The sequence below is a fragment of the Schistocerca cancellata genome, chromosome 9 (assembly GCF_023864275.1).
Source record: "Schistocerca cancellata isolate TAMUIC-IGC-003103 chromosome 9, iqSchCanc2.1, whole genome shotgun sequence".
NCBI classification, from domain to species: domain Eukaryota; kingdom Metazoa; phylum Arthropoda; class Insecta; order Orthoptera; family Acrididae; genus Schistocerca; species Schistocerca cancellata.
Window position 1 is genome coordinate 370,186,494 of NC_064634.1, and position 27,550 is coordinate 370,214,043.

Below are 27,550 nucleotides of genomic sequence, written 5' to 3' on the forward strand. Positions count from 1 at the left end.
GCTACCATGCCCATCTTCTAACTGTTAATATTTTCAGTTACACAGATGCTTTAATCAACACACGTCGTCTGCTGCTACACTGCACACGTATACTTGAATAATTAGTACAACCTTATAAGCTGTATCATTAATAAAAACATACTGAAGTGTTTGTATTTGTTTATATATAATGTGAAATAATTGTATTTTATTAATTAATTTGTTCTTGCGCAGTCTAGGAGCATATCCCATGCCGTTTATCAAAACGTCTATGTAACTGGAAATATTAGCCATCTGGAGATTCTGGAAACCCAGTTAAGGCACTAAAATAAACAACTTTCACGTTCGTCGAAGAACTGATCTGCAGCCAACGTTATAAATCAAACGTACAAATAAAGTCAGTATTTGTGTGTCACGCATTTTATAAATTATTTACAAGCTGATAACTGCCTTTCCAAGATAATCTAGTTCATTAATTCAGCTGTTAATTTTTCTCCATTTCAAGAATTAGTATCCACTATTCAAACATTAAGCCCTGTAAACTGAAGTATTCCGATTAACGATACGTCTCTAGCACATTTATGTAGACTCTTATCACAAGTACTCTTATGAGTAGTGATGTGCAATATTTAATACATGATCAGTAGTATATACAGGATGTTGGGGGTATAGGTGCAGATGTTGTGATAACTGGTACGATAATACTTACCGGTTTTGGTGTCTTAGTTCCTTTTTTTTCTGCGTCTACAGTTTCCTCGCAAACATATCATGTAATTTACTACCTGGTGTTTTCTGTAAGGTCGTAAGTGCGCCATGAAGTGGACTACTCCTGTCAGTATGGACCGAATATCCGTTTTTGTCCACGCAGCCACACTTAAATACCTGACCTGCTGCCCAGGCGAAAATAAACGTTAATGGTTAGCATATACCATGTGTGTCTGAAGGTACTAGACAGCTTAAAAGCATACTACTTGTTATAGCTATAATTTTTAGTGTGCAAATGAAGTAAATACTCATGTAATGTTGTTCACTGCACTGCCTTCAGTCATCAGTAGAAATGTCTCCGCTTATACCCCCAACACCCCGTATATGCACCCTAAGAGCAAGGAATCTGCGGTAGAACCCTAAACCAACAACTTTTCTTTCAAGATACAATCAGACACACGGAACATTAGGAAGCAGAAAGCTTTGTAATCAGTGCCCACCCTGTTGTAGCCGGCCGCTGTGGTCGAGCGGTTCTAGGCGCTTCAGTACGGAACCACCCGGCTGCTACGGTTGCAGGTTCGAATCCTGCCTCGGGCATGGATGGGTGTCATGTCCTTATGTTAGTTAGGTATAAGTAGTTCTAAGTCTAGGGGACTGATGATCTCAGATGTTGAGGCCCATAGTGCTTAGAGCAACCCTGTTGTATGGTTGTGAGAATTGAGCTTTGAAAAGAAAGAAGAGCCATTAATTAAATTCATAAGAAAAACGGAGGCATATATTCTTAGAGACGAAATAAAAATGTGAAAGAAAATTTAAAGGCATCTAATATAAACGAGGAAATGGAAGAAAACGACCGCAACTGGTAGGAGCACCTATTACGGAAGAAAGACTTTAGCCATGTTGGAAAGTGTTTTTTCTATAAATCGACTGCTCTGAGAGATGTTGGATTACGGAAGAAAGACTTTAGCCATGTTGGAAAGTGTTTTTTCTATAAATCGACTGCTCTGAGAGATGTTGGACGCCCGTGGAAGTCATGAAAGGATGATGATGAATTTCTGTTTACGTGAACGGACTACATGGTCGACCGTGAGGAAGACAATTACGATCACGCTCATGTTAGCAAACTCAACTCCGTGGCAAGACAAAAATCATTATTGTTTGAAGGAACGGTCTGCCTGGCCGACCGTGAAGATGTTGATGATGACCACTTTCATTACGCTGTAGGGGCTGTAGCTAACACACAGTGATGATAAATATCCAGATGTTTCAAATAATCGAAGTTACAATTAACATAATTATACACTGACAGAAAAATTCGCAATGCCAAAAGTAGTTCATGTACAGAAGTGAGTTTCGGGAAGACGTTTGTCTCGATAGCATATTTAATTGTGTAGCTTTGCAAGTTCACAGGTTAATGTAAGTGCGACATAAGCCACTGCAAATGTGAGAAGCCGGTGCAATAGTAACCGATGTGACCGCCAAAATGTTGCACGCGAGCATGCAAACGAGCATGTAATGTGTTGTACAGGTGCCGGATATCAGTTTGTCCGTTGAAATTCTATTCCTGTAAAACTTTGTCGGTCTATATAGGGACGGTTAATGCAGTTTTTGGATGACGCTGGAGTTGTCGCTCGATGCTGTCAGATACTGCTCAAATGGACACAAATCTGGTGTTCAAGCAAGCCAAGGCAACATGTTGACACACTGTGGAGCATGTTGGGATGTAATTGCGATATGTAGGCGAGTGTGACCCTATTCGAAAACACCGCCTGGAATGGCTGTTCACGAATGAAAGCCCAGTACGTCGAATCCCCAGACTGACGTAAAAAATTGCAGTCAGGATGCGTAGGATAATCGCAAGAGTGCTTCTGCTGTCATACTAAATCGAAGCCCAGAAATAGGACCAGGTGTACGTAAGTCTACTGCATCTACCACGCAGAAAGTTTGGCAGCAGGTCCACAACTGGTCTCCTTCTAACCAACATACGACCGTCACTGGCACCGAGGCAGAACCAGCTTTCATCAGAAAGCCCAACAGACCTAAACCCTGCCCTCTCGTGAGCTCTCGCTTCACATCACTGGAGTCGCAAATGGTGGTCGTTTGGGGTCAGTGGAATGCACGCTACACAGCATGTGGCACGGAGCTATCCTTGAAGTAACCGATCTGTAACAGTTTTTTGTGGCACTGTGGTGCCAATTGCTGCTCAGACTGCTGCTGCGGAGACGGCCGGAGTGGCAGTGCAGTTCTAGGCGCTACAGTCTTGAACCGAGCGACCGCTGCGGTCACAGGTTCGAATCCTGCCTCGGGCATGGATGTGTGTGATGTCCTTAGGTTAGTTGGTTTAAGTAGTTCTAAGTTCTAGGCGACTGATGACCTGAGATGTTAAGTCGCATAGTGCTCAGAGCCATTTAAACCATATTTTTGCTGCTGCGGATGCAGTAAAATGCGCCAGAGCCATACGCTGAACACTATGGTCATCCCTCTAGGTCGTGCCACGCGGACGTCTGGAGCCCAGTATTCTCGCGATCATACATTCTCGTGAATACTGCTGCCAATAATCATAATTGTGGCTACATTCCTGCAGGTCTATCTGAAATATAGCGGAAGGAACATCCAACTTCTCGTAGCATTATTAGACGATGTCGTTCAAACTCACTGAGGCGTCGGTAAGGGCAACTTCTTGACTAGCATCGACCCACCACTTCCAATCTCAAAGGAAATTTACGTTCACGACTGTTACAGTGTTTTCTTAAAGCAAACCTGATTTGCATCCACTGGCGTGAAATTTCAGATGTAGAAACACGCTTACCAACTTTCATTTATGTCGGACAACTCCTTCTTGGTGTTGCAATTTTTTCCCGTCAATGTGCATTAATTGATGTTCATTCTAATTATTACAGTCTATTTTCAATAATAATATGTGTTTTAAAATAGTAACGTAAGACTCAACTGATGGCAGTCAGTCCCCTTATAATTCAATAGTCACTCACTATCTCTTAGGCGAAACACCAATATCATCTTTGCTTTCTAAATGACTTGTTGGTCTTTGGTGACCATAGCACCTGCAGTTATGGTGCTGAAGGAATACCGTTATGTAAAGTAATTTGAGGACATAGTGGTCCACTTACCGCAGCTGACGATGCGGCTGACTTGAAAACCGCACACACCTTGACTCAGTGTGTGACAAGACTCCGCTGCCTCGTCGACGAGGCATTGTCTCAAACGTTTGTGCATGCCACCACTGCCAGACGGCGAAGCAACCTTGCGCGAGAACACTTAAAATAGGCAGGCTCAGTGGCCTACCAGCGGTGAAGACAACGGAGGTGTCAGCGAAGAATACGGTGAGAGAGTGTTGCGACAGCTCTCACCTCCGACTGATTCCTGTAGTCCCCAAAAACACAAACCTGAATTATGATGTAGGCACAGCCTCACCTCATTCAAATGTTTAAAAAAATGGTTCAAATGACTGTGAGCACTATGGGACTTAACATCTATGGTCATCAGTCCCCCAGAACTACTTAAACCTAACTATCCTAAGGACATCACACAACACCCAGACATCACGAGGCAGAGAAAATCCCTGACCACGCCGGGAATCGAACCCGGGAACCCGGGCGTGGGAAGCGAGAACGATTCAAATGTTAACCTACACTATTAAACAGACCCCTAACCTGTAATTTTGCAACATTATTTGTCGAGAATTTAGTCTTAACCAATTTCTGCAGTAGATTACGGTCTTGTTCTTCCGTCATATTTTTTATTATTTTGTTTGCATAGCTCTCCTCTAAGAAGTTTTCGTATAATGGGTCACATTTTTCCATATTTGCTTTTGTCCTGCTGGTATCGACTCCATGTACTCGTAAACTGGATAGGGCATTGGCAATGTTAGTGTCTCTATACTTAAGGAATTCTTGAAGAGGTGAAACCCAAATGTAAATAGATCACATGTCTCACTTGCACATATTTGTGCATTCTCAGTAACTGACGATGTATAAACATCAATAGTGTTTAATTTCGAATGAAGTGTATCTTACCACCAACGTGTATGATTTTGATGATCTGGAGAAAACACGCAGTTAGAAACTAACGTAATTCTTACCATTTTTATCTCCTGTGGGGTAAATTCTGCCACCATTCCGCAGGCAGAAAATATTTTGAATGTATGCAAAGCTTTGTGGCTAAATGCTAGTACACTATTGCAATTTACTGTCACAGCTCATTTTCACACTGATAAAGGTTTCTTCCCATATGCTGTGACTTATAAGCTGATAGGCGAATGTTGCTTGAAAAAATACTTAGTAAAGCTACTGAGTTTTGGGGATATTGTGTTGGTTTCCATTCTTGCAGTTTCGTTTCTTTTTTTAGATTATATGACTTTACACCATACTTTTCAGTTGTAGTACTATGCTTCTGTAATACTTATTTCAAATATTTAGTGATCATTACCAGTTGTAGAATCAATTATTCTTTGTAGAGTCACTCTCCTTACCCAGATGCTCGACATTTCATCTCTCCATCTCCGACCTGGCGATCAGTGTATCCTGTTATTTCATAGCCTGCGTTACCATCTAAACACACGTACTGCATTTCACCAAATTCCTGTGTTTCCACTTTGGCTAGCTTTACGCCATTATCAGCGTGTCGGCAGTTGATTTTCGGCTCTGTTCTAAATATTACTACCGGATGTCTTGTGGTTTCCCAACTGGTGATTTACGCAAGATAGTTTCGACAGCAACAACATTTCACCCGCACTTCCAAAATTTTCCATTATACTATGAGCTCTGATTACTTCCGCATAATTTTATGGTTTGTGACATTTCCGAGATTTCATATTGGTGTTCTTTACCTCATTACTCATGTGCCTCACAGATTTACCAAAATGCCCAATTTGCATAGCTAGTTCTGTAGATAGTCAATTTTCAAAAATGGCTCAAATGGCTCTGAGCACTATGGGACTCAACATCTTAGGTCATAAGTCCCCTAGAACTTAGAACTACTTAAACCTAACTAACCTAAGGACATCACACACACCCATGCCCGAGGCAGGATTCGAACCTGCGACCGTAGCAGTCCCGCGGTTCCGGACTGCAGCGCCAGAACCGCTAGACCACCGCGGCCGGCTATAGTCAATTTTCCTCAACAGATATTTCGATATTCACATTAACTGTCTGAGACTGTATCTCCTGAATTCCCATTAAAATTGTTGCCATTACTATTTTTAAACCTGACAGTATTACTTTAACCCTCACAATACAGCTGAGAGAGGGGGCTTCTGCACACCCGTATTTTGAAAATATTGCAATCCCTTCATATACTTTACATTTTAAATTTTTTTAAATAGTGTTAGTTTTTTTCAATTATTTCTTATATCAGATTATGTAATTGTATTAACTTTTTCATTAAAACTTTACACATAAATTTAAGTCTTAGTAGTGAACGTGATTTTTTTCAGCAAATGTCATAGTCATATTTTTAGGTTCCGGACCCATCTTTCACATCTGTATATCTTTAAAAAGCATGTTATAAACAAATGTCAACGACGGTTATCGAAACTTGTATTTTTAAAATTTTGTTGTTGTTGTCATAATGTGCTACCCCAATCCCCACCCCCACTCAGTGTGCATATTACTGAAAATGGGTTGGTATCGCTAAGATGCAGCCAGAAGATAGGCAGGTCCTGGACCCCAATTACACATCATTACTTCTTTAAATAATATGTTGCTGTTAAAAGTTACCAATAACTAACGAAATTTGTTTTTTCTTTGAATTTTATTTTGTGGTGGACGTGAACTACCACCGTTGGTAGTACATATTATATAAAATGCGTTGTATTGCTAGGATTAAACTTTTACTCTCATTATATCTAGAATCCATCGTAACAAAACACAGGCAAACAATTAAAACCGGCCTGTAGATTTGTTTGGACCTGATAAATGTGTGATGTACTTCCTGCTATGATTTAATCCTTGTTTAAAAGTGCCTCAACAATCAGCAAAGATATAAAAAAGTTCATAACATACTTGCAGGAACATCCAAGTGCACCTGTTTTTTTAATTGGAAGAAAGTTTCGTAATAAGAGCCTCGCACTTTAGAAGCACTCTATTGCCTACAAACTGAAATTGGGTTGTTTTAGGGGAGGAGACCAAACTGCGAGTTCGTCGCTCTCATCGGATGAGGGAAGGTTGGGCAAGGAAGTCGGCCGTGCCATTTTCAAAGGAACCATCCAGGCATTTGACTAAAGAGATTTAGGGAATTCACGGAAAACCTAAATCAGGATGGTCGGACGCGGGACTGAACCGCCGTCCTCCCGAATGCGAGTCCAGTGTGCTAACCACTGCGGTACCCCCTTGGTGCCTACAAACTGATCTCCTCTACCAGGAAGATTGCAATGAATACATGGTACAAAAATTTGATAAGATTGCTTTATATGGAGCAGATCAAGAATCTTCCCATCGCTGTTCTGGTTATACTGAGATGAAGAGTATAGCTACAAAGTAATAATGAGCCTCCAGTGAGTAGTTTTCGTTTACTATGGGACATTTACTAAAATGCAATACTATAATAATGCTTCATTGCTGGAACACAATGACTACATATTGCTAAGCAATAACAAAAATGAACAACATGAAAACAACAAAGATAAAAAGAATAACAATATTTTTCTATGTGTGCAGATTACAAACCTCCATTGACAAACCATTTAGGCTTGAGAGTTGTGGGAGAAAAAGCCTTCTTTTCCGAGCATAAAAGATAGGTATGAGAATAAAGAAATTTAAAATAAAAGGAGCTTCTTTCATCTTAATATGAAAACAACCCTTCCTCATAGCGCAACCATTCTTTGAGTATGTGAGGGGAGGATGATACGCTGGAAATTTGATGCTGTCCAGTGTTCTTACACACAGTAAAAAAGTGATCACAAAGTGTCTCTTGGATGCATTCCTGACGCAATTTGTTGTCTTCAACCGTCACTGCCCAATCATAGTCGATTGGATTTACGCCTGGAGACTGCGAGACACCTCCATGCCTATACATCTGGGTGTCCATTGACCTAACTGTGAGTTGTCCCTAATGTTTTGAAGCAGCTATAATCTTGCATGAGGTCGACAATAGGTTTCTCCATTACTGAACAGAGAGACTGAAAGGTTGGCAGCATACATTCTTCTAAAACATGAATTTGTTCCTCGGAGACTATAGTAACTAGAAGTTCAATCATTTCAATCAATGTTGCTGGAGTCAGCCAGCCCCCAAGCAGGCAAACTTATCGTTAACCATTTTCTGTGACAACAGTGTGACTTGGAGAGTAGCGAGTGCTTCATGCCTACAATCTACTTTATAATGTCACAGATAGGAGATGATGCAATATCCACATATCCCACCGTTATTTGTCCGGTAATGGGAAGAAAGACTTGGCGCCAGTGTCCCACATTAACTCCCAAACCTTTCCAAGATGTTACCTGGAGTGAATACGTGTGTCACAAGTGTTACTGACATGTCTCTCTGTTGAGGACGCAAAGGTACACGACGCCCTTCAAGATATTCACGAGCAGTGAGTTTTGTGCTGGCATCATGTTTCATTCTATTCCTCGTGACGCAAACAGTACCCAGGATGTTGTAAAGAGATTATGGTGTGTACCGTAGTTGTAATCTGTCTTTATTACTTTAACCGTCATAATGAATCGCAACGGAGAGGTTTGGTTCGAAGTACTGACATCACTTCGATGTTTCAGACTGTGGAACATGTACTCGAAGATTCATATGGTCTCACAAGCTCTGGAGCCATTCTGGACTAAAGAATGGACATTCAAAGATGACAACGTGGCGTCCCTGCTTGTCCGTCTTGGTGAAGCCGACAGAAAGCTGTTTCACTTTGACATCGCAGATTACGACTGGGAGTGGCACCTCGCCAATACCATGCGCGGATTTCGCCTTTACATCATGAATGAGAGCTACGACAACTTGGAGGCGGCCAGGAAAAGATATCATCGGTGAGTGTGTTCTGTTTTCCATGGTATTGGTTGCAACTGCAGTGTTCTGCACGTATGAAGGCAGCTAGTAATAACCCGCTGAGGTTGTCATATTTTTTTTTTGCAACAGTTACTAAGAAATAGTTGAAATAATTATATTTTGTCATGTTACTGTGGTATGATTTCAATGAAAGGAAGGACCGGAGTAAAGCGTAACTGGGATATTTACTATCAGCCACACACATTACGTTACTCGCGGAGTATAGCGTTTACAACGCCTCGTAAGTATTCCAATAACAAATAAAGTAAATGTGTCACCACCCTTAATTGAAAGCATTCTTCAGAAGTGCTTTCACAACCACACTTGTGTTCATAGTCAACGAATAGTCTAAAATGTCGCTTAGTGATTGAACAAGTCTCGTCAAATAAATCACCACTAAGTAACCACTAAAAGTGGTCCCGTGGAGCAGTTCATTCAATGTTAAGTATAACGTTCTGAAAAACGAGTAAAAACTACGATATTGTTAGTCGGCAGCATATCATTTGTTTTCCACATTCTTATCCGATCTTTAGAAAGGAACACAGGGCACAGACTTTAACATCTCGGAACCACAGTATCACCTTAATTGAGTGTAACATTCACATGCGTCTGAGCAACAATTTATAAGTATCGTAACTGGTTTTGAACTTATTATATGAACTGAATTTCCTTCTTGCACACATACTATCTCGTCCCTCTATTTTAATCGTGATAACCCAGCTCTTTTACGGTATCAAAGTTCTGTAACTGACGAACTGGAGTCTCACACACTTCTGTTAGCAAAACATTCACAGTTGATACGTAAACTGCCCAGAATTGAAACATCCGCGACAGTTGTGTAAAATGATTATTGCTGAAACATTACACAAAACCGTTTCGGGGTCGTAGAGCCGTCTTCAGGTGCAACCGTAAATTAAGAAGGGGACTGTGTGTCTCTCACATTAAGATCCATAAAATGCTACTAATAATACAAAAGAAAAGAGTCAAAAGTACAAAATAATGAACATGTCAGTAGGAAGTGTACGAATCCAAGTTTAGCTTAAAGGCGGCAAATTCACCGTGCCTAGATAAGCCGTCACGCTAAAACCACCTCTCAAATGTGAGAGACGTAAGTTAACTGTATGTTGCAAGCGCCGACTAGGGCTTAGAGGCTAATTAAGCCTTTCAGAGCCGGATAGGAGACTATATGAAAGGCCAGAAGCTGCAAAGTAAGGATAAAACTGATCCTACGAAAGACCAACCGACGTCAAGTCTGCAGCGCGCAAATTCATGTAACTGTAACAAACGAAAACACTATTAAAACATACGCAACTAAGCAACTAAACGCCTGACAAACGACGCGACCGCAGCGTCAGCCATTAATCAATTTCTCGTGGAAAGAGGCAATGTGACCCGTCTACCAACGGAATGAGAACTGTGCGACTCTGCAACAAGCTGCACTGAAGTCAACACGGCGTGATGAGCGTCCCACCCGAGCAAAAGAGAAATTAACGTAAAGTTAAAACCGACGCAAATAGTAATTAGTAACTGTAGCTAACAGTACATGTAGAAGAGATAAACTCTCCAAAAAAATCGTAGTGAACCAAGTGCGAAGTAACTGGTAAAAGAATAAAAAACATGAGGTAAAACAATTACAGTCAACGGACGCAAAAACTTAGACAGGTCACATCTAATGTCAAACCACTCCACTGTGCGAGGTGCATATGGCAAGGAAATAAAAAAAATGCTATAATAAATAGAAATTGTGACAGTAAGACACAGGCCAGAAACAATGAAAATGCAGACATCGACAAAAGTACATACAATGCTGGATAAAATGAGTTCAGTAACCGAACAGGTGGCCCATCAACTAGACAATTAAGTCTAACAAACATAAAAATGGCTAAAGAACACTTGGAACAGGGACAAGAGCAAGTTTGGTACATCAAAAATGATTAACTATTGCAAGCACTGAAAAAAAAGTTTCAAAATATTAATATATTTGCGTTATACCTGTCCGTTGCAAGGAATGGGAGGATTACTAGTTCTTCCTTTGAAAATCTTTATCTCTTTTAGGATGTTCGGAGTCACGCCCTTAGGACAGACATGTTACGCTGAGAGCTCGTCCACGAAATTACCTAGTCCCTGATCAGAAAGTGCAAGACGCATGGGTAATGCCCTTTTGGGTTGACTGACAGGTGTAAAGCTCCTTGAACCTGGTGTGAAAACTTCCACCAGTTTGCCTCACATAATGCACTCACTTAATACAATAAAGCCCCGTTTTGTTAAATGGTTGACAAGCCTTATATTCAGGACTTATCAGCTCTGTCTATTACTATTAGGTTTAAAGAAAGCATGAATAATATGTTATTTTCACTTGCGACCAACTGCAGCTAAATTTCCACATTTTGAATGAAATGGTCCGCACTGTGTATGAAGTAGTTTTCGTTAGAAGTCGCCCAAAAGGATTTTACAGCCAGTGCGGATCATTTTACACAAACAGCAGGGATAATATTTAGTTCCCTCAGTCAGTCAATTTCTCCGAAATATTCCCGTTTTAAGGAATCCTACCAAACTTTTTCATCTCACCTACATCTTGAAAACGAGAAATAAAATATTGGTGACAGGCATGAATGCAAATTACAGGGATTAACGACAGACTTGAATACTAAAACTGCGACTTGATGTGGTGGGGGCTCCTCGTAAATCTCTATTCAATATTGTCTCAGGGTTACAGAACAATACTAATAGATAAGAGGGTTGGAACTTTAATGGTGGAAACTATTTATTTAGAGCTCGTACAAAATAGATATTTGTTTCAAAGTTTTACTGACCTTCAAAGCAGTCATCAGCATTGTGTATAACCCGTTGCCAGCGATGTGGAAGTCGTAGGATACTCTTAGCAGTGCCAGTTGTGTTGAGAGTTCGAACGGTGCGCTCTATTGCCCGACGAATTTGTAGCAGTTCTGAGGCGAATGCCGTGAAGTGTTTCCTTCAGTTTAGAAATAGAGTTGAACTCACGAGTGCTTAAGTCAGGGGAGTGTAGTAGGTGGTATAGCACTTAGCAGCCCCATCCGTCAAACAAATCAGTAACAGCTTGCACTGTAAGTGCTTGAGCATTGTCCTTCAAAATGATGGTCAGATCATGAAGAAAGTGTCATCACTTCTGTCTCTAAGTTAGTCGTAGGTTGTGTTCTAAAACTGAATAGCATAGAGACAGATGTAATGATACTTTCTGCAGGACCTGTCCGTCATTTTGATGGACAATGCTCAATCAAGTATAGTGCAAGCCGTTACTGATTTGTTTGACTGATGGGGCTGCAAAGTGCTGTACCACCTACTGCACTCCCCTGACTTTAGCCCTCGTGAGTTCAACTCGATTTCTAAACTGAAGGAAACACTTCATGGCATTCGCATCAGGACTGCTACAAATACGTCGGGCAATAGACGGCGCAGCCCGAACTCTCAACACAACTGGCACTGCTAAGAGTATCCTAAAACTTCCACATCGCTGGCAACGGGTTATACACAATGCTGGTGACTACTTTGAAGGTCAGTAAAACTTTGAAACACGTATCTATTTTGTACGAGCTGTAAATAAATAGTTTCCACTATTAAATTTCCAACCCTCGTAGTTTACTGAGCAGGAGCTTGCAGCATTAAATATATGGCTTTTTTAAACAGCAGCTAGCCATTTACTAAGGAAAAGTTCACAGTATAGTGGCTTTACTGGTTCAAAAAAACAAGATTTCTGTAAAGATTAATAAAGTTACAATGTTACATGATAAAGGTATCATGCCAGGCAAAGAAGAGGGAATCATAATATCATTAAAAGCGTTAATTAAACATCGGTTGATTATGAAGCCCTTACAGTATGAGTGGATAAAAATAAAACGCAAGCTGTTTATAAAGATATAATGCAATGTTTTATTAATAGACATATTATTGAATGAGCTAAGCTTGATCCGACTAATAGCTTCCTAGAAAAATTGCAAACTGTGTTTAAAAGTGTAAATCTAGTGTTGGAGCAAGAGCAAAAAGAATACTGTTGCCGAAGAACCCAGGAATCGCCACAGTTAGAGGGGTCCTGAAGACTCACCAGCATTGTTTCGCAAATAGGCCTTTTGTTAATTCGATGAGTAGCTGAGACCATGAGCCTCCTGGATATCTTAATGGTGTCCTTACCAGCATTACTTTTAGCTTCAGCATAACAGGGTTAAAATTTGGAGGATGGCTATACAAGTTAGACAAGTAGCTACAATTCATAAGTTAGTTTTCTTTGACACTGAAAGTATGCAAACAACTGTTCCCATAAATGAGATCATGGGTTTTATTTAAAGTAATCTGCATGCCTTTAGGACTTTTGAAAATGAATGCATTCTTAACATTTTGAAGTTGCTTATTGCTTTGTTGAAATACAATTATTATAAGTTTAGTGAAGATATATGACAGTAGAATAAAGGCCTAGTTATGGGCTCTCCCCTGGCAACCACATTAGTCAATATATATACGTCCCACGTACAGGAAGGATTCTCTGATGGAAGTTCCAAATTTAGAGACAAAATGGTGGTATATGGAAGATATTTTTATGACATATTTATCACTAACTATGAGAACAAAGACCAATTTGCCGATATTAACAAGGCCCTGAATAGCCTATGGCTCGACATTAATTTTATTGTTGAGTATTACCAGAGTAGCGCTTTATCTTATCTGGACCTGGCACTTACTGTACATGACGATGGTACTGGATTCAACGTTTACTTTAAACCAACCACGTCCGATACATTAATACATAACTCGTCCATACATCCTACAACTAACAAACCGGCGGACATCATATCTATGATTCACGGATTGCATGAGGTCCCACTTTATACATAAGACACTAACGAGAAATGGGACACTATAAAGTTTTTAGAGCATAGGAATGGTTATGCAGTTAAGAAGGTCGAGTATATTCATGGGCAAATGACACTAAAGAAGAGGGTGAGCATTTCCTAATAAGGGAATATTTCAGATTAAGTGTGTAAATGGCTGAGGGATCCGAATGCTATTCCTACGTTCCTTATACGTAATAGTAACGGAAAGTGGCTGATATGGCATGAATGACAAACTATTCAACTAAATTAAGATTAATGGTTTAAGTGCCCAAAGTGCGACTGTAAGTACATGAGGCAAACTGGTAGAAGATTTTGCACCAGGTTTATGGAGTAAGAATGCAATTTCACCAAAAAGGATCAATTTCAGGTGCAATATTTCATGTTTAAGCAGAATTTAACAATGGAAACATGTTGTGCCTATATAAACGTCTATGGTTACCAGTGAAAAATATAAAAGTTTTCTTACAAAAAGTGTTACTTGACAGTGAAGTCGGCAGTAAAATTGAAATATTCAGTTACATGTTCGTGACTATAATGGTTTACCAAGAGGGATGCAAATTGTCATTAGATAGTTGCTCATTTTTGCACAAACGTGTCAACTGAAACATCAGGAAACTCATCTAGCGACTGTAAAAGCTGCGCAACCTCCATTTCGCCTAAGCGACTGACAGTAAATTTAGTATCACCTGCCCAGACACTATATGCACCAGCAACCTTAACACAACTTCAGATTCTATGTCTGTTTTCGTTCTGCTAATTAAAGAAAAGGCCTTTTTCCGTATAATCCGACACACAGTGAGTAGCACACATAGAAAAAACACACACGCACAGCCCAACTGTATTTTGGTAGTAAGCCCTTTGAGGACAATAAACTTTGAAAGCCACATTAAGTCACGAATCCTTAGCTTAAATTACGTTTACTATATTTAAAGGATCATCTGAAACAGAGATACAGTTTTCAAGATCGGCCTGCAACATAGGAGAATTCACAAGCCGACGATACTTACAATGCCAGCGGTGATCAATTAAAGAAACATTACTATCAGAATCGAACGAATTATAGACCGGTTCCGAACAGAGGACAACGCAAAAAGAAAGGAGATGCACTTTGTCAAAATAGTATACATTACGACAGCCGTTTAGTGATGCAATGCACCTACTGTTCCTTGCCACCGTTCGGCGGCTCCAACATCTCGGATGCCGATCCTGTGACTCCTCGCAACCTTTAACAAATGACACACCATGCTATAGTGAAAACAAGCACGCCTAAACAATCTCCGCATTTTGCTCTGCCCCCAAAATCCCGCTTTTCAGTCCTGAATTGAATATGGTCAACGCCGACAACCATTTTCTTGAGATGCATTCCCAAACTGCGAGTATGTTGCCGCAAAAATAAAGAATTTACTGGAAACAAATGAGAATTTGTGCTGGACCAGCACTTGAACCCGGATACCTTGTCGCGGGTGGCCGTATTAACTGCTTTGACCATCCAAGTACGCCTTCGAAATGCTGGGTGGCCGACGCCTGCGGCCTAGAAGGATATTGCAAATGCCTTTGTGGAACACTGCCGGCGGTTATATGAAGCAAAGGATGATGACACTTCATCGACGGACAACGTTCTCTTGGTTGGTTGGATAATTTGGGAGGTGACCAACAGTGAAGTCATCGATCCCATTCGGATTATGGAAGGATGGGAAGGACGTCGGCTGTGCCTTTCAAAGGAACCATCGCGGAACCTAAATCAGGATGGCCGGATGAGGGTTTCAACGGTCGTCCTCCCGAATGCGAGTCCATTGTGCTAACCCCTGTGCCACCTCAGTCGGTGACATTCTCCATCCATTGACTGAGATTCTCAATGGGGAAGAAGTGGCACCTCTGATAGATCCAATCACGATCAACGACACTGAAGATACTCTTCTCAGAGGATCATCCAACAAATCATCCGGGCAACTAGAGTTCTACCACCCCATTTAAAGATCTTATTGCTCCTCGCTGGCTAACGACACACAGGAACTGATGACTCCCAGCATCCACCTACCATCTGATTACGTCTAAGGCCTTCTTATCCCGATCCCCAAGCCATAGTATGTCAGGGGCGTTAACCATTATCAACCTCTCACTATTCTCTTATTCAGTGTGTCCCACTCCGAATTATTTCTGTGGACCAAAGGAGCCTGGGTCGTAACAGTAATACACAGATGGTGCTTGGAGATTATAGAGGTCATCACTCTGGCAGAGGCTTGTCGCCTGAACAGAGCTTTGATGTAGGTGGATTTCGACCATTGCTTCAATGGATTGAGTCACGACTACCTCGAGGGGGTACTGCAGCAGATGGCCTTTCTACTAGTCTTTATGTGCATTACGAAGCATCTGCTCCAAGGTGCTACATCGCATGTGATGATCAATGGTCGCGTGGCATGCCCATCTGCCATCGCCCAATCGATACAACACGGGGGTGCGTTACCGATGATTCTGTACGCCATGCCCTCGAGCCGGTGTTACATCGACTGCGACGCTGGCTGACGGGATTTGTGTTGAGAAGTCATGCCTTCATCCGCCGAGTGTACATGGACGATCTGCTAACTTTACGTGATCGTGTGACGAAGTTAAAGGGACATTGGAATGGACTGGCTGGTAAGAAGGTGATGTGGGCATCTGTATGAATTTAACGGAATCCAAGGATAGTAGGCAGTGTCCCCCAGGAAGGGAGTGAGACCCAGTTCAACTACAAGATACACTTAAACATCTGGGGACTGTCTTCGCACGCGACGTCATGGAGAAGGCGTTGCTAACATACACCCAGCTTCTTCATGCCACACGCACAAGCGTCCGAGGGCGTCGGGAGTACCCCACTTGATAACAATTTTATCGATGCCGAAGATGATGGATCACAGGTTGATGTCGGTCTTTGGCTATTTCATGAGCGTGATTCTGATACTAACAGTTCGATACGATACACTCACCCCAACAATCAGCGATGGCAACCTACGTCTCATCAGCATCCAAGTACGAGCGGGGGCCTTATAATGTCAATATGGTGTTGAAGTTGTGGACCAGACGTCGGCACAGATTAACGTGTCGACGAGCTAATTCCCTCTTCCTGACTACCTCCCCTTGCAGTGTTGTATATATATCATCATTGCTTTCTGGCGTCGAGACTTTTTGCGTTGAATTCAGTTACATACACTATATCCACTCCAGTATCTCGTGTACCAGGGCCCCGAGGCGTGTGATGTTTACTGCTTGACGATGAGAGGACATAACTGGAACGTGATGGAATAACGTCTAACTATGGCAGCTTGTCCGGTACACCACCACATTCTCGACTCAATCGCCCGGACGACCTGGTGCCTGGTGATCGACTACCTCCATGCCGTTAACGAGGCCGACTACACACTGTGTCAACACTGTCGCCTGCCTATCACAGACACACGTTGCATGGAACGTGGATCTTCTGCAGAGGAGTGACACTCGAAAAGAAAACTGGCTGCCCCACTGGACGAGAGGTTTTCCTCACATACTGAGACTAATACTGTGACATGGATCAAAATATTGTAGATATATAATTTGTTCCACAGTGGTGAAAAGGGTATTCTCGGTTTTTGGCTTTTCGACTGGAGCATTTCACTCGTCCTCAACACCACTCGTGCTACCGACAATATGCCAATATTTTGGGCAGTGTTTTCTTGGACCCTTCCCGTAGCTGAGGCGTGCCAGGCATGAAAAGATAACTTCATAACGAGTGCTGAATACTTGGCACACGAACAGCGGCAGGAACATACGGCATTTGTCTTCGACGACATGGCCAGACGTTGTCTGCAAGACAAGAGGATCCACTTGTAGCCACTCGCATACAGCCACAGGTGTGCGACCTTTTTGCTAGTTACGCAATGGGGGTGATCTTTTTCTATTTATCATCATTGTGCAATGTGTTATTGATGTTTTCTTACCACAAGGAACCAATTGTGCAAAATAACATTGATGTGGTTCCCTTTTCCCTGTAAAAGAAAAATACCCTTGTATGCAGCCCTGGGTATGCGGCAGTGACGTATGTTGCGTTGGGAGGACAGTCCTTTCTTTTGCTTTTCATCATTGTGTATTGTGTTGATGTTGTTTTCTTCCCAGAAGGAACTAACTGTGCAAAATAAACATTGAGGTGTTTCCGTTTTCCCTTGTAAAAAGATTATATATGTTGTGGTACGATATTCGCAGTTTTATTTAATACAGCTGTTGATCTTCAGCCGTGTCCGTTCCTTCGGACAGGCATGCATGTTCGATGGAACGTAGCATTTAAACATCCAGACACTGTCAAATAGAGACGCTGCAGTGATGGACAACCATTTTGTCACAATCAGCAAATGTGTACTGGTTAGCAGTTGATAAAACACTCAACCAGCCCTCCGGTTGTATCCTTTCTAAAACATTAAGCATTGCCTCGTCTTCGCAAGAATCTTAGGAGAGTTCCGTCGTTGGCTGTTTACACTCTCACCATACTCCCCTAGTATTTCATTCACTGCTTGCAATCAGAAAAAATGCTGGTCAGTGAGTTCCTTTCGTCTACTGGGGCTAAAATTTTCTAAAATAACGAGCCACTGCTGTGCATAATTGCAACCCTTAGCCTACTTAATCGGCAGACATTTAATGGAAAATGATGCGACGGGGAATTTGCAACACATCAGTCTCCTTCTGCATCGTAATAGTTACTTACAGTAAAATTTGGGTAGTATTTTGAGAAGATAACTTCCAAACATTCTGAATAATCACCATCAGCAATTTTGGCAACTTACTGAATTCTTTTCTCACAGCTATGCTCTTACTCAGCTCCTCGTTTGTATTTAATTTTTGCTGATGTCAGTTCTAATTACTTCATTCCCTGCTAGCTAATTATGAAAAGAAATTCGTCAATCCAAGAACAATACTTCCTCTTGCAATGCCTGAAGGTCTGGCAAAACTTGGGATCGGTTTCAACCAGATACACACAAGGAATCCGATTAGTGACTTATTCCAGGAGTAATTGTAAGCGAAAAGTCTGGATGTGAGATGAGGAGGCTTCAACTAACGTGGCCACACTCTCCTACACTTCAGTGCGCAATCCGCAGCACGTGGAGCATGTGTTACTTATCTCCTCAAAGGTCCCCATGCTGTTGTTTACGAGACGACTTAATGCTGCCTGCCACCGCTGACGTAACTCATCAAATCTCCAACAGTTCATTACAGATCTTGTATAACAGGCAATCCTTTTTTAGATGAGTTATGCTCAGAATACTTTTTGCTCCCATGACCGCCTGAAAAGAAGCAAAACAAGAGCTACATAAAGTCAGCCGGCCCACTCTTAAGCAAAATTTCACACTTTCATTTACCACCAACAATTTACGAAAGATACATGCTGGCACACTGCGGACATTTAATTCTTCACTTTAGCAAATGCGTATTATTATCAGACTGTCTATGAATATTAAAAAGGTGTGAATAAAAGATCTGATAGGGTAACACCCAAATCAATCTTCAAAGCGCCACTGATTTCAGCATCAATTCAAGACCAATTTTTTAGCCCTATGTATTGTAGCTTATAATTTAACATCAAAATTATTTAAACTGATGAATATGCTTTAGCGTCAAAACCTTTAAAAAACTCAATCAAATTACACGATTTAATAAAAAGTTATTTCAAAAGGCACAAATAATAAGACAGTTTAGCATCAAAAGAGAACAAAGGCAAAATTAACCAATGTAATATCCAAATCTGTTTTACAGATAGCAGTACTTAGAAAAAAACACTGTACCGTTCCATGGTTTTAAACTTAGTACAAACGGTCTCACCATTATGCAGGTTGGATTACAACCCATATTTTAGGCCAACGAAGTGTGTCAGGGCCTCGCTCAGAAATTTACTCCAAGAGTTGGCCATTAAGCTCAACGCTGGTGGTAACCGGTTGTCCCACTACTTTTACATAGGTAGAATAAGGAGAGTATAAGTTTTAGAGCACTAAGAGAGAGAAAACCTTACCACACATGTTGTAGTAACTTAAAAACAATCACACATCATTTAAAACAAGAAAACAGTTTAGCATGTATACCATCCATGAACTACCCAAATCAAATCTGCCTTATATTATTAGTTGCTGCAGGCCCCTTTGGCTGAACGGCGCACATTTAAGCAAGTGGCAAGAGCAGTTTATGGCGAAATACCAACAAGACGATGCAATGGTTACAGGTGCATTCAAATTCTCCAAAGTACTCTGAAGTTACAGCTGGTCCTCCCCTAGAAATTCGAATAAAAAAAAAACGTAAATGAATGAGCAGTTCAACTCACACGAGGGCCATCAACTTCACTCGCCTTCAACACGACTCATTTACTATGCAATACAGAAGACAGGAGCTCCCCATTATCTCCCCTTAAATCAGGGTGATAACTGCAAGGAACAGCGCGCGCAGCCTCGCAGCGTCCCAGAGACCTCTAAGTCAAGGCACCGCCACGAGCTTACCAGAAAAATTGATAAGGGAGTATCACTGACAGGCTCTATACGCATCTCCCACCTTCTTTAACTACAAAATTCAGTGACGCTCCAGAAGTTACGCAGCGATTTGAAAGCAATATCGACAACACAGACTGAACTGTTCGACTCTGTTAATATGATTTACATGTGATTATGTTTGACTGTTTCAGCTTACTCGTTTTGCACTACACACTGCTCGCCATAGGGAGCGCGGTGCTCCTGCTCGTCCTCTGGCGGATTCTCGCCGCCCACATAGGACTGTGACTCCAACGCGGCTATCCGGCTGCACCAGCAACCCAGTGAGATCCTGCAAGCGTGCCGTTTCTGCAGAGCCCGTGCATCATCTCAGCACTGTCGCTTTCCACTATCAGTTCATATATTTACGTGATTTGGTGTAAAGCATTTTTTTAATTGTTGCAGTTCTTCATTCTAATTGTAAATTACCGTAGCTACATAAAAGCTTTATTTGTATTCTTATATTTATTCTTGTAGTTATATTATTAAGATTACTTCTATCACTATTAAGTCACCATAAACCCTAACTTTAATTGCTTATTGTTTATTGTTATGTCCGCTAGACCGTTTCAAATGTTTTCTACGTAGTTACATTAATCAGTCCGTTTGATGCGATATAAGACCTTATACGTCTTTTCTTGTGAAGAGTGTCAAGTGAATAAATGCACAGACGTTTATGACCCAAACCTGGAAATTTTAAAAATAATTCTGCATTAAAATTTCCTTTCGTATATTCGTCACCTTCCTTTTTCCTATTCTTCAGTTAATGTATAGAATAGGTTAATGTTTCTCGATGCGAAATCTGGAAAAAATACTTGCGAAATCAGTGTCGAGATCATATTTGGCGACAGGACTGAGAAGCCAACCAAGTGATATTTTCCCAACTTTTGTTGTTGACTGGAATACACGCTTCGAAACTGTGAAGTTATCAGCGGTAAAATACAGAAAGGAGATCATCTACAACATTTGCTGCATTTGTACAGGTCGAGAGACTTGTTATAGGGGCGGAAACTCAGAAGGGAGTGAGATAGGGTTGTAGTCTATCCTTTACGTTATATAATCTATCTAAAAAGCACGCAATAAAGGAAACCATGAAGGAATAATACAAAGGAATTGAAATTCCTAGAGAAGGTGAATTTTAAGGCTTTTGAACGATATTGTAATTAGCAATAGACGACAAATGGGATAGGAGTCAAATGAATGGAATGGACAGTGTCTTGAAAAGATATTATAAGGTGAACATGGATAATAGTAAACGAGGAGTAATGGAATGTAGCCGAATTAAATTGAATGATTCTGAGAGAACTAAATTATGAAAACAGTAACCAAAAGTGGTATATGAATTTTGCTACTTCGTCTATCAAATAAATAGCGATGAAAGAAGTAATGAAATGTTAACTGACAACGGCAATAAAAGAAATTTGTTAATATCTAATACAAGTTTAAATGTTAGAAAGTTTTTTTCAAATGAGTTTGTCATGAGTCTATCGTTGTACGGAGATAGGATACACAGTACATACGGAAAGAAAATGAGAAGTGATGTTACGAAATGTAGTGGTCGCACAATAATGTTTTAAACATGTGACACACATATTAAAATATGTATGGTAATTATATTTGATGATATTCGGTAATAATGTTAATTTAATTCAGGCAGCTGAGAGATGATATTTAAGTCACCGAAGATTGCGTTGGTGGTTCTCGCTACAAAATGTAGAAATTACAGTGACTTCTCAAAGATTCGTATTTTATGGTAATATACCTTCATTGATATCTATACCTTTAGGCACATACGCGTACAGATAAAACAAATTTATAACAAATGTTCTTAAACAGATTAAAAACAGCTATAAAATTATGAGTACATTTAATACGGTGGTTAAATACAAGAAAGAAATGTTGTTTCTACCTTACGTCTTCTCTTAAGCTTTCAGTAACTGCGTTAAAAAAATTAGTGCAAAAAAATGTTCAAATGCGTGTGAAATCTTATGGGACTTAACTGCTAAGGTCATCAATCCCTAAGCTTACACACTACTTAACTTAAATTATCCTAAGGACAAACACACACACCCATGCCCGAGGGAGGACTCGAACCTCCGCCGGGACCAGCCGCACAGTCCATGACTGCAGCACCTGAGACCGCTCGGCTAATCCCGCGCGGCGAAGTTACAATAACTGTCTGCTGCACATCTAAATTTTTCAATTAGATGATCATGATCCCTTACACTTCGTTTTTATTTCGTTTCATCTTCTTTAAACTTATCAAAGGTTTTTACATTTTCCTCCAATTTCTGTTAAAATCTGCGCGCCTTTTCGGAAACGTTCTTGATGCTCTTCAGTTTTATGTTACAAGTACTCTTCAGTTTTAGTGGTCAACCTTGTCATTATTTTTTATGTTACCTTAAATTTTCGCAAACTGTGATAAAAGTCTTGGCCTGCTGCAATATCCCCATCTGTTACTCCCGTCATTCTCAAGTTAATTTCAAATCCACATCTCGCATGGACTGGTTACTCCTACTTGCTAGAGTTTTTAGCCCATTTGTTCCCCGCATACACTCCCTTTAATACCTCTTCCTCTTATACCTAATCTCCCTGCTTGTCAGCGGTTTTCTCTAGGGCAGTTCTCTATAATATTTTAGATTTATATTTTCTAGTTTTTCACTTTACACATGCTTTCCAAAAAGACACGCCCTAAACATATTGTTTAAGGAAGTTTATTGCTAGTTCAAAGAAAATATACGTCACTGGTTCTGATTTCTGATTGATGGTATCTTCTTTCCTTCAGCAAGTCTTCTTCTTGTTCATCGACACTGATAATCCTTGACAGAGATTAAAGTGTTTTACATATTTTCTATATGGTTTTGTCCTTCGCTACGTTTAGTCCTTCGTTCCACCCCTTATCTCCACGCACTTGTCGATTCATTTGAACCCTTTCCAGCTGTTGTAGTATTTTCATGAAACATGGTATTAATATATGCAGGTCATGTTCCGTCTACAAATACAAGCGACATCGAGAAAGGGTAGTTTTCGTTGCTTTTATTTACTTTCGTACCACTGCTCTGCTTTCGTCGCGTGTGCTGACTACGAGGGACGAGAAATGTTCACTCTAACAGATTTCGTGTCACCCGATCTGCCAAAGAGGCTGTATGACGCATACTTACTTTCCTGCATCTATTGTTGAACTTTAGCATCCTCTGATGAAATATTATTCGATTCTTAGCCGTTCTGAAGCAGCAGTTAACGAAATTCTGACCCACTACATTCATGCAAAGAAGTATGCACACGAGTATATCGAGTGTGAGAAAGGGGATGCTACGAATCGGCAAATAACCAGAGAAAGTCTCATCAATGAAATTCGCCTGGGAATCTTTCTTTCTCACCAACACTTCCTCTAGTGAACGATGTAGACTGAATTCAGGCTTCTGAACGTATGTATGGAAATTTAATATGATAGAACGATCAAGAAAGGTTGTATATGGAAATCTCTACGACGATGTTTTCTCGGGTTACCGGCCTAGTTCTGCGGCAACGTTTCGACAAGATCTTCTCCTGAAGATCACAAGATCTTCGCCTGACGACGAGTAGGAAACTTGCCGAAACATTACTGCAGAACGGCGCGTTGATTCGGCTGATAACCCGGGAACTCTTCGTCATGAAGAACAAAGCAGCTTAAATCACTTAATAAAGGCAAGGCCTCCGTCCAGATTGTAGACCAATCAGGTTCATCTCAGAGTATGCTGATAAAATAGCTCCATATTTAGCAATTCTATACAACCACTCGCTCACAGAAACATCCGTACCTAAAGACTGAAAAATTGCTCAAGTCACACCAATATCCTAAAAGACAATGCGCTGAATTACAGGCCTATATCACTAACGTCGATTTGCGGTAGGGTTTTGGAACATATACTGTATTCGAACATTATGAAGCACCTATTATAAAACGATTTATTAACACATAGTCAGCACGGATTCAGAAAATATCGTTCTTTTGAAACACAACTAGTTCTTTACACTCATGAAGTAATAAGTGCTATCGACAGGGGATGTCAAAATGATTCCATATTTTTAGTTTTCCAGAAGGCTTTCGACACCGTTCCTCACAAGCGTCTTCTAACCAAACTGCGTACCTACGGAGTATCGCCTCAGTTGTGCTACTGGATTCGTGATTTCCTTTCAGAAAGATCACAGTTCGTAGTAATAGACGGAAAGTCATCGAGTAAAACAGTAGTAAATCTACATTAACGACATAGGAAACAATCTGAGTAGCCGTCTTAGATTTTTTGCAGATGATGCTGTCATTTACCGTCTTGTAAAGTCATCAATGATCAAAACGACTTGCAAAATGAATTAGATAAGACATCTGTATAGTGCGAAAAGTGGCAATTAACCCTGAATAAAGAAAAGTGTGGATTTACTCACATGATTATTAAAAGAAATCAGCTAAATTTCGATTACGCGATAAATCACACTAATCTGAAGGCTGTAAATTCAACTAAACACTTAGGGATTACAATTACAAATAACCTACATTTGAACGATCACATGGATAATATTGTGGGTAGAGCAAACCAAAGACTGCGATTCATTGGCAGAACACTTAGAAGGTTCAGCAGGTCTACTAAAGAGACTGCTTACACCACGCTTGTCCACCCTATTCTGGAGTATTGCTGTGCGGCGTGGGATCCGCATCAGGTGAGACTGACGGATGACATCGAAAAAGTACAAAGAAGGGCAGTTCGTTTCGTATTATCGCGAAATAGGGGAGATAGTGTCACAGACACGATACGTGAATTGAGTGGCAATCATTAAAACAAAGGCGTTTTTCGTTGCGACGGGATCTTCTCATGAAATTTGAATCACCAGTTTTCTCCTTCGATTGCGAAAACATTCTCTTGGCAACCATCTACATACGGAAAAATTAAATAAGAGAAATCAGGGCTCGCACAGAAAAATTTAAGGGCTCGTTGTTCCCGCGTGCGGTTCGAGAGTGGAACGGTAGACAGACAGCTTGAAGGTGGTTCATTGAACCACCTGCCAATCACTTTATTGTGAATAGCAGAGTAATCACGTAGATGTAGATAACCCGGGAAATTTTTATCATTAAGAACGATTGTCTTTAACCAGAGTAAATGACTTTCCAGGATACCCACCGGCTAAAATTTGGAATAAAGATCGCAAAAGTTTTCACATCGCTTTCTTTTTACAGTGACTCTCATTGATGCTAGATGATCAGCAACTATCATAAAAAGTGTCAGGAAATCCTGCAGTGGAGAAATACCGATGTAACTGTGACTAATAATATATTGCTACATCCTGTGACTTTTCGATGGATTGCATATTTTCACAAGACACATCGAACCCATCTGAGCAAAATTTACTCTGCCAAGTGGCCACAGTATGTCAGCCGACTGGAACTATGAGCACAAAACGCAAATGGAGAGGTTAAGCTATGGAGTGGAAAGGAAACCATATGTCATAACATTTGGCCTCAGTGAGAACAGTCATAACTTACTAAATTCGTTACGTTCAACAACAACAAAAAAGTTAGTTTTTGCTGTTATGGCCAATTAACTCAGTCGTATTGTCGACATGACTCTAGCTAGCTCTGAGGAAAATTATACTCCGTAAATTTGCCAACACAGTGCTTCCCTCAGAACTGTTCCCTGAGCTGAGCTGCAAGACAGAGAACAAGTTTTAGCATTGATATCAGATTGAACTACTATCGGAGGAAGATATTTGTGGTTTATGCAACTTGTTTATTGGTGCTATAATTATTTATCAATACTTATCGTTTGTTGTAAGATAATTAGTGAAGAAAAAGATTTATAGTAGTCAGACGTGGACACAATATTCTGTAAAATTAAAAGTAAGTAGCGCTGGTAGCGAGTGGGTAGATGAAAGCTATTACCAAAATTATATTGATGAGTGAGTGTGCTACGCCATATAACATCGCCTGATGGCAGGCTAACTGAACACATGGGTGACGAAGGGGCACCCAATCCTCAAGCAGCCAGGCTTATTTAGAGTCGAAATTTTTGACAGATGCTCAGGAAAGTTCCGTGGGTGTCTCCGAAGGTGTTGTGACATTAGAGGGGCCCTTTGCTGTTTTATTCGCACACATGTTACACTCCCGCGTGATCCCACCAATAGGAGGTCGGAAGACAGGACTATTGAAAAAGCATAAGTATCCTTTACTGGTTCGCATTACATTCGCCTTTCGTCGAATAGTTTTTAACTGTCATTATAGCTTCCAACCTGTTCCTAACAGCTAAAACTACAGCGGCACTGAACTCCAAAGGGGAGCGATAAAGTACAATGTGGATGCAGTACAGCAAAAAGTTCTCAGAGAAAGATTCAGTCATCCGAAAGTGTCACCAGCGTCAAAGAATTCTAAGAAAATATACGTGGAGCTCGTCGTACTGCACACTGTCGATTTCGACAGCGGAATCTGTGTAAATGCAAACCCCCGGAGAAATGGGTGATTTCATTCGGGCATTTCAAGCCACCTCTCTAGGCCTTTTCGTGTAGATTCTGAGCGGCAGGCTCGACACAGCCAGCAAAAGAAATAATTTTAGCAGAGCGTGGTTTCGATCCACGGACCTCTGGGTTATGGGCCCAGCACGCTTCCACTGCGCCACTCTGCTGTCTGCGAGAGTACTGGCTCTTCGTCACATCACGTCTGACACCTGGGCAGTGTTGTCTGCGTCGCTTTCACACTCCTACACGTGATTGCGTAACATCTCCTACAGCTCTCAGCTTGACTTGTCTCGACTTTGCTCGACTGACGCTACGCTGACGCTAGCAGGCAGCGATATTTACCACGATCGCCTCGACATACAGCTGCGAGAAGCACAGGAGTAACAAAGCACTCCACGATGCGGCGACATACGAAATCCACTGCCCAGCTACGCGTCGGAAACTAACAAAATGCCGACCCTGCCAGGATTCGAACCTGGAATCTTCTGATCCGTAGTCAGACGCGTTATCCGTTGCGCCACAGGGCCACCGGCAGCGTTTTGTCTACGAGACAAGTGCAATTCGCTAAGAAAAGTGTTCTCCACGGCTCAGCAAGCTCCCAAGGAAGGTACCTCTCGTCCAGCTGCGTGGCCGCAGTGCGCCTGCAGAGCTTAGAGCTAGCCACGCATCTGCTCTCGCTGTTCGACAGGTAGCAGAAGGCGAGGCGCGCTTTTTCGCACGTTTTCTCGACGACGAGAGCCGGTTGATGTGCATGTAAGCGTAGCATATGAAACAAGAATAGCACGAAGCATTCGTAGTCAGGTGCCAAAGTCTCAGTATGGCATCAGGTGGCGAACATATGTTTCTGTGGCCACCACTGGTTTGCAGCAAAGTGAATACCACTAACTGAGAGCTGTGAGTCGTAGCCCCAGTGGCGCAATTGGTTAGCGCACGGTACTTATAAGGCAGTAGCCGTGAGCAATGCCGGGGTTGTGAGTTCGAGCCTCACGTGGGGCATACTTTTATTTC

At 41.2% G+C, this 27,550-nt stretch overlaps 1 protein-coding gene and 3 non-coding genes across 4 annotated transcripts in view; 2 read left to right on the forward strand and 2 right to left on the reverse strand.

Moving 5' to 3' along the window:
* Nucleotides 1–20,721, forward strand: part of LOC126101423 (fatty acyl-CoA reductase wat-like) — a 193,944-nt gene extending 173,223 nt beyond the window's left edge. Inside the window, exons 8-9 of the mRNA XM_049912084.1 lie at nucleotides 8,412–8,669; nucleotides 20,218–20,721. Coding sequence (XP_049768041.1) covers nucleotides 8,412–8,669; nucleotides 20,218–20,311 — 352 coding nt within the window. The 3' untranslated portion in view covers nucleotides 20,312–20,721. The remainder of the gene's footprint in view (nucleotides 1–8,411; nucleotides 8,670–20,217) is intronic.
* Nucleotides 20,722–26,637: 5,916 nt separating this feature from the next.
* Trnam-cau (transfer RNA methionine (anticodon CAU)) lies at nucleotides 26,638–26,709 on the reverse strand. Its single transcript has one exon. It is a non-coding gene; the product is annotated as a tRNA-Met (tRNA).
* Nucleotides 26,710–26,996: 287 nt separating this feature from the next.
* Nucleotides 26,997–27,069, reverse strand: Trnar-acg (transfer RNA arginine (anticodon ACG)). The gene has a single exon. It is a non-coding gene; the product is annotated as a tRNA-Arg (tRNA).
* Nucleotides 27,070–27,446: 377 nt separating this feature from the next.
* On the forward strand, nucleotides 27,447–27,538 carry Trnai-uau (transfer RNA isoleucine (anticodon UAU)). The gene is given in 2 exon segments: nucleotides 27,447–27,484; nucleotides 27,503–27,538. It is a non-coding gene; the product is annotated as a tRNA-Ile (tRNA).
* The last annotated feature ends 12 nt before the right edge of the window (nucleotides 27,539–27,550 follow it).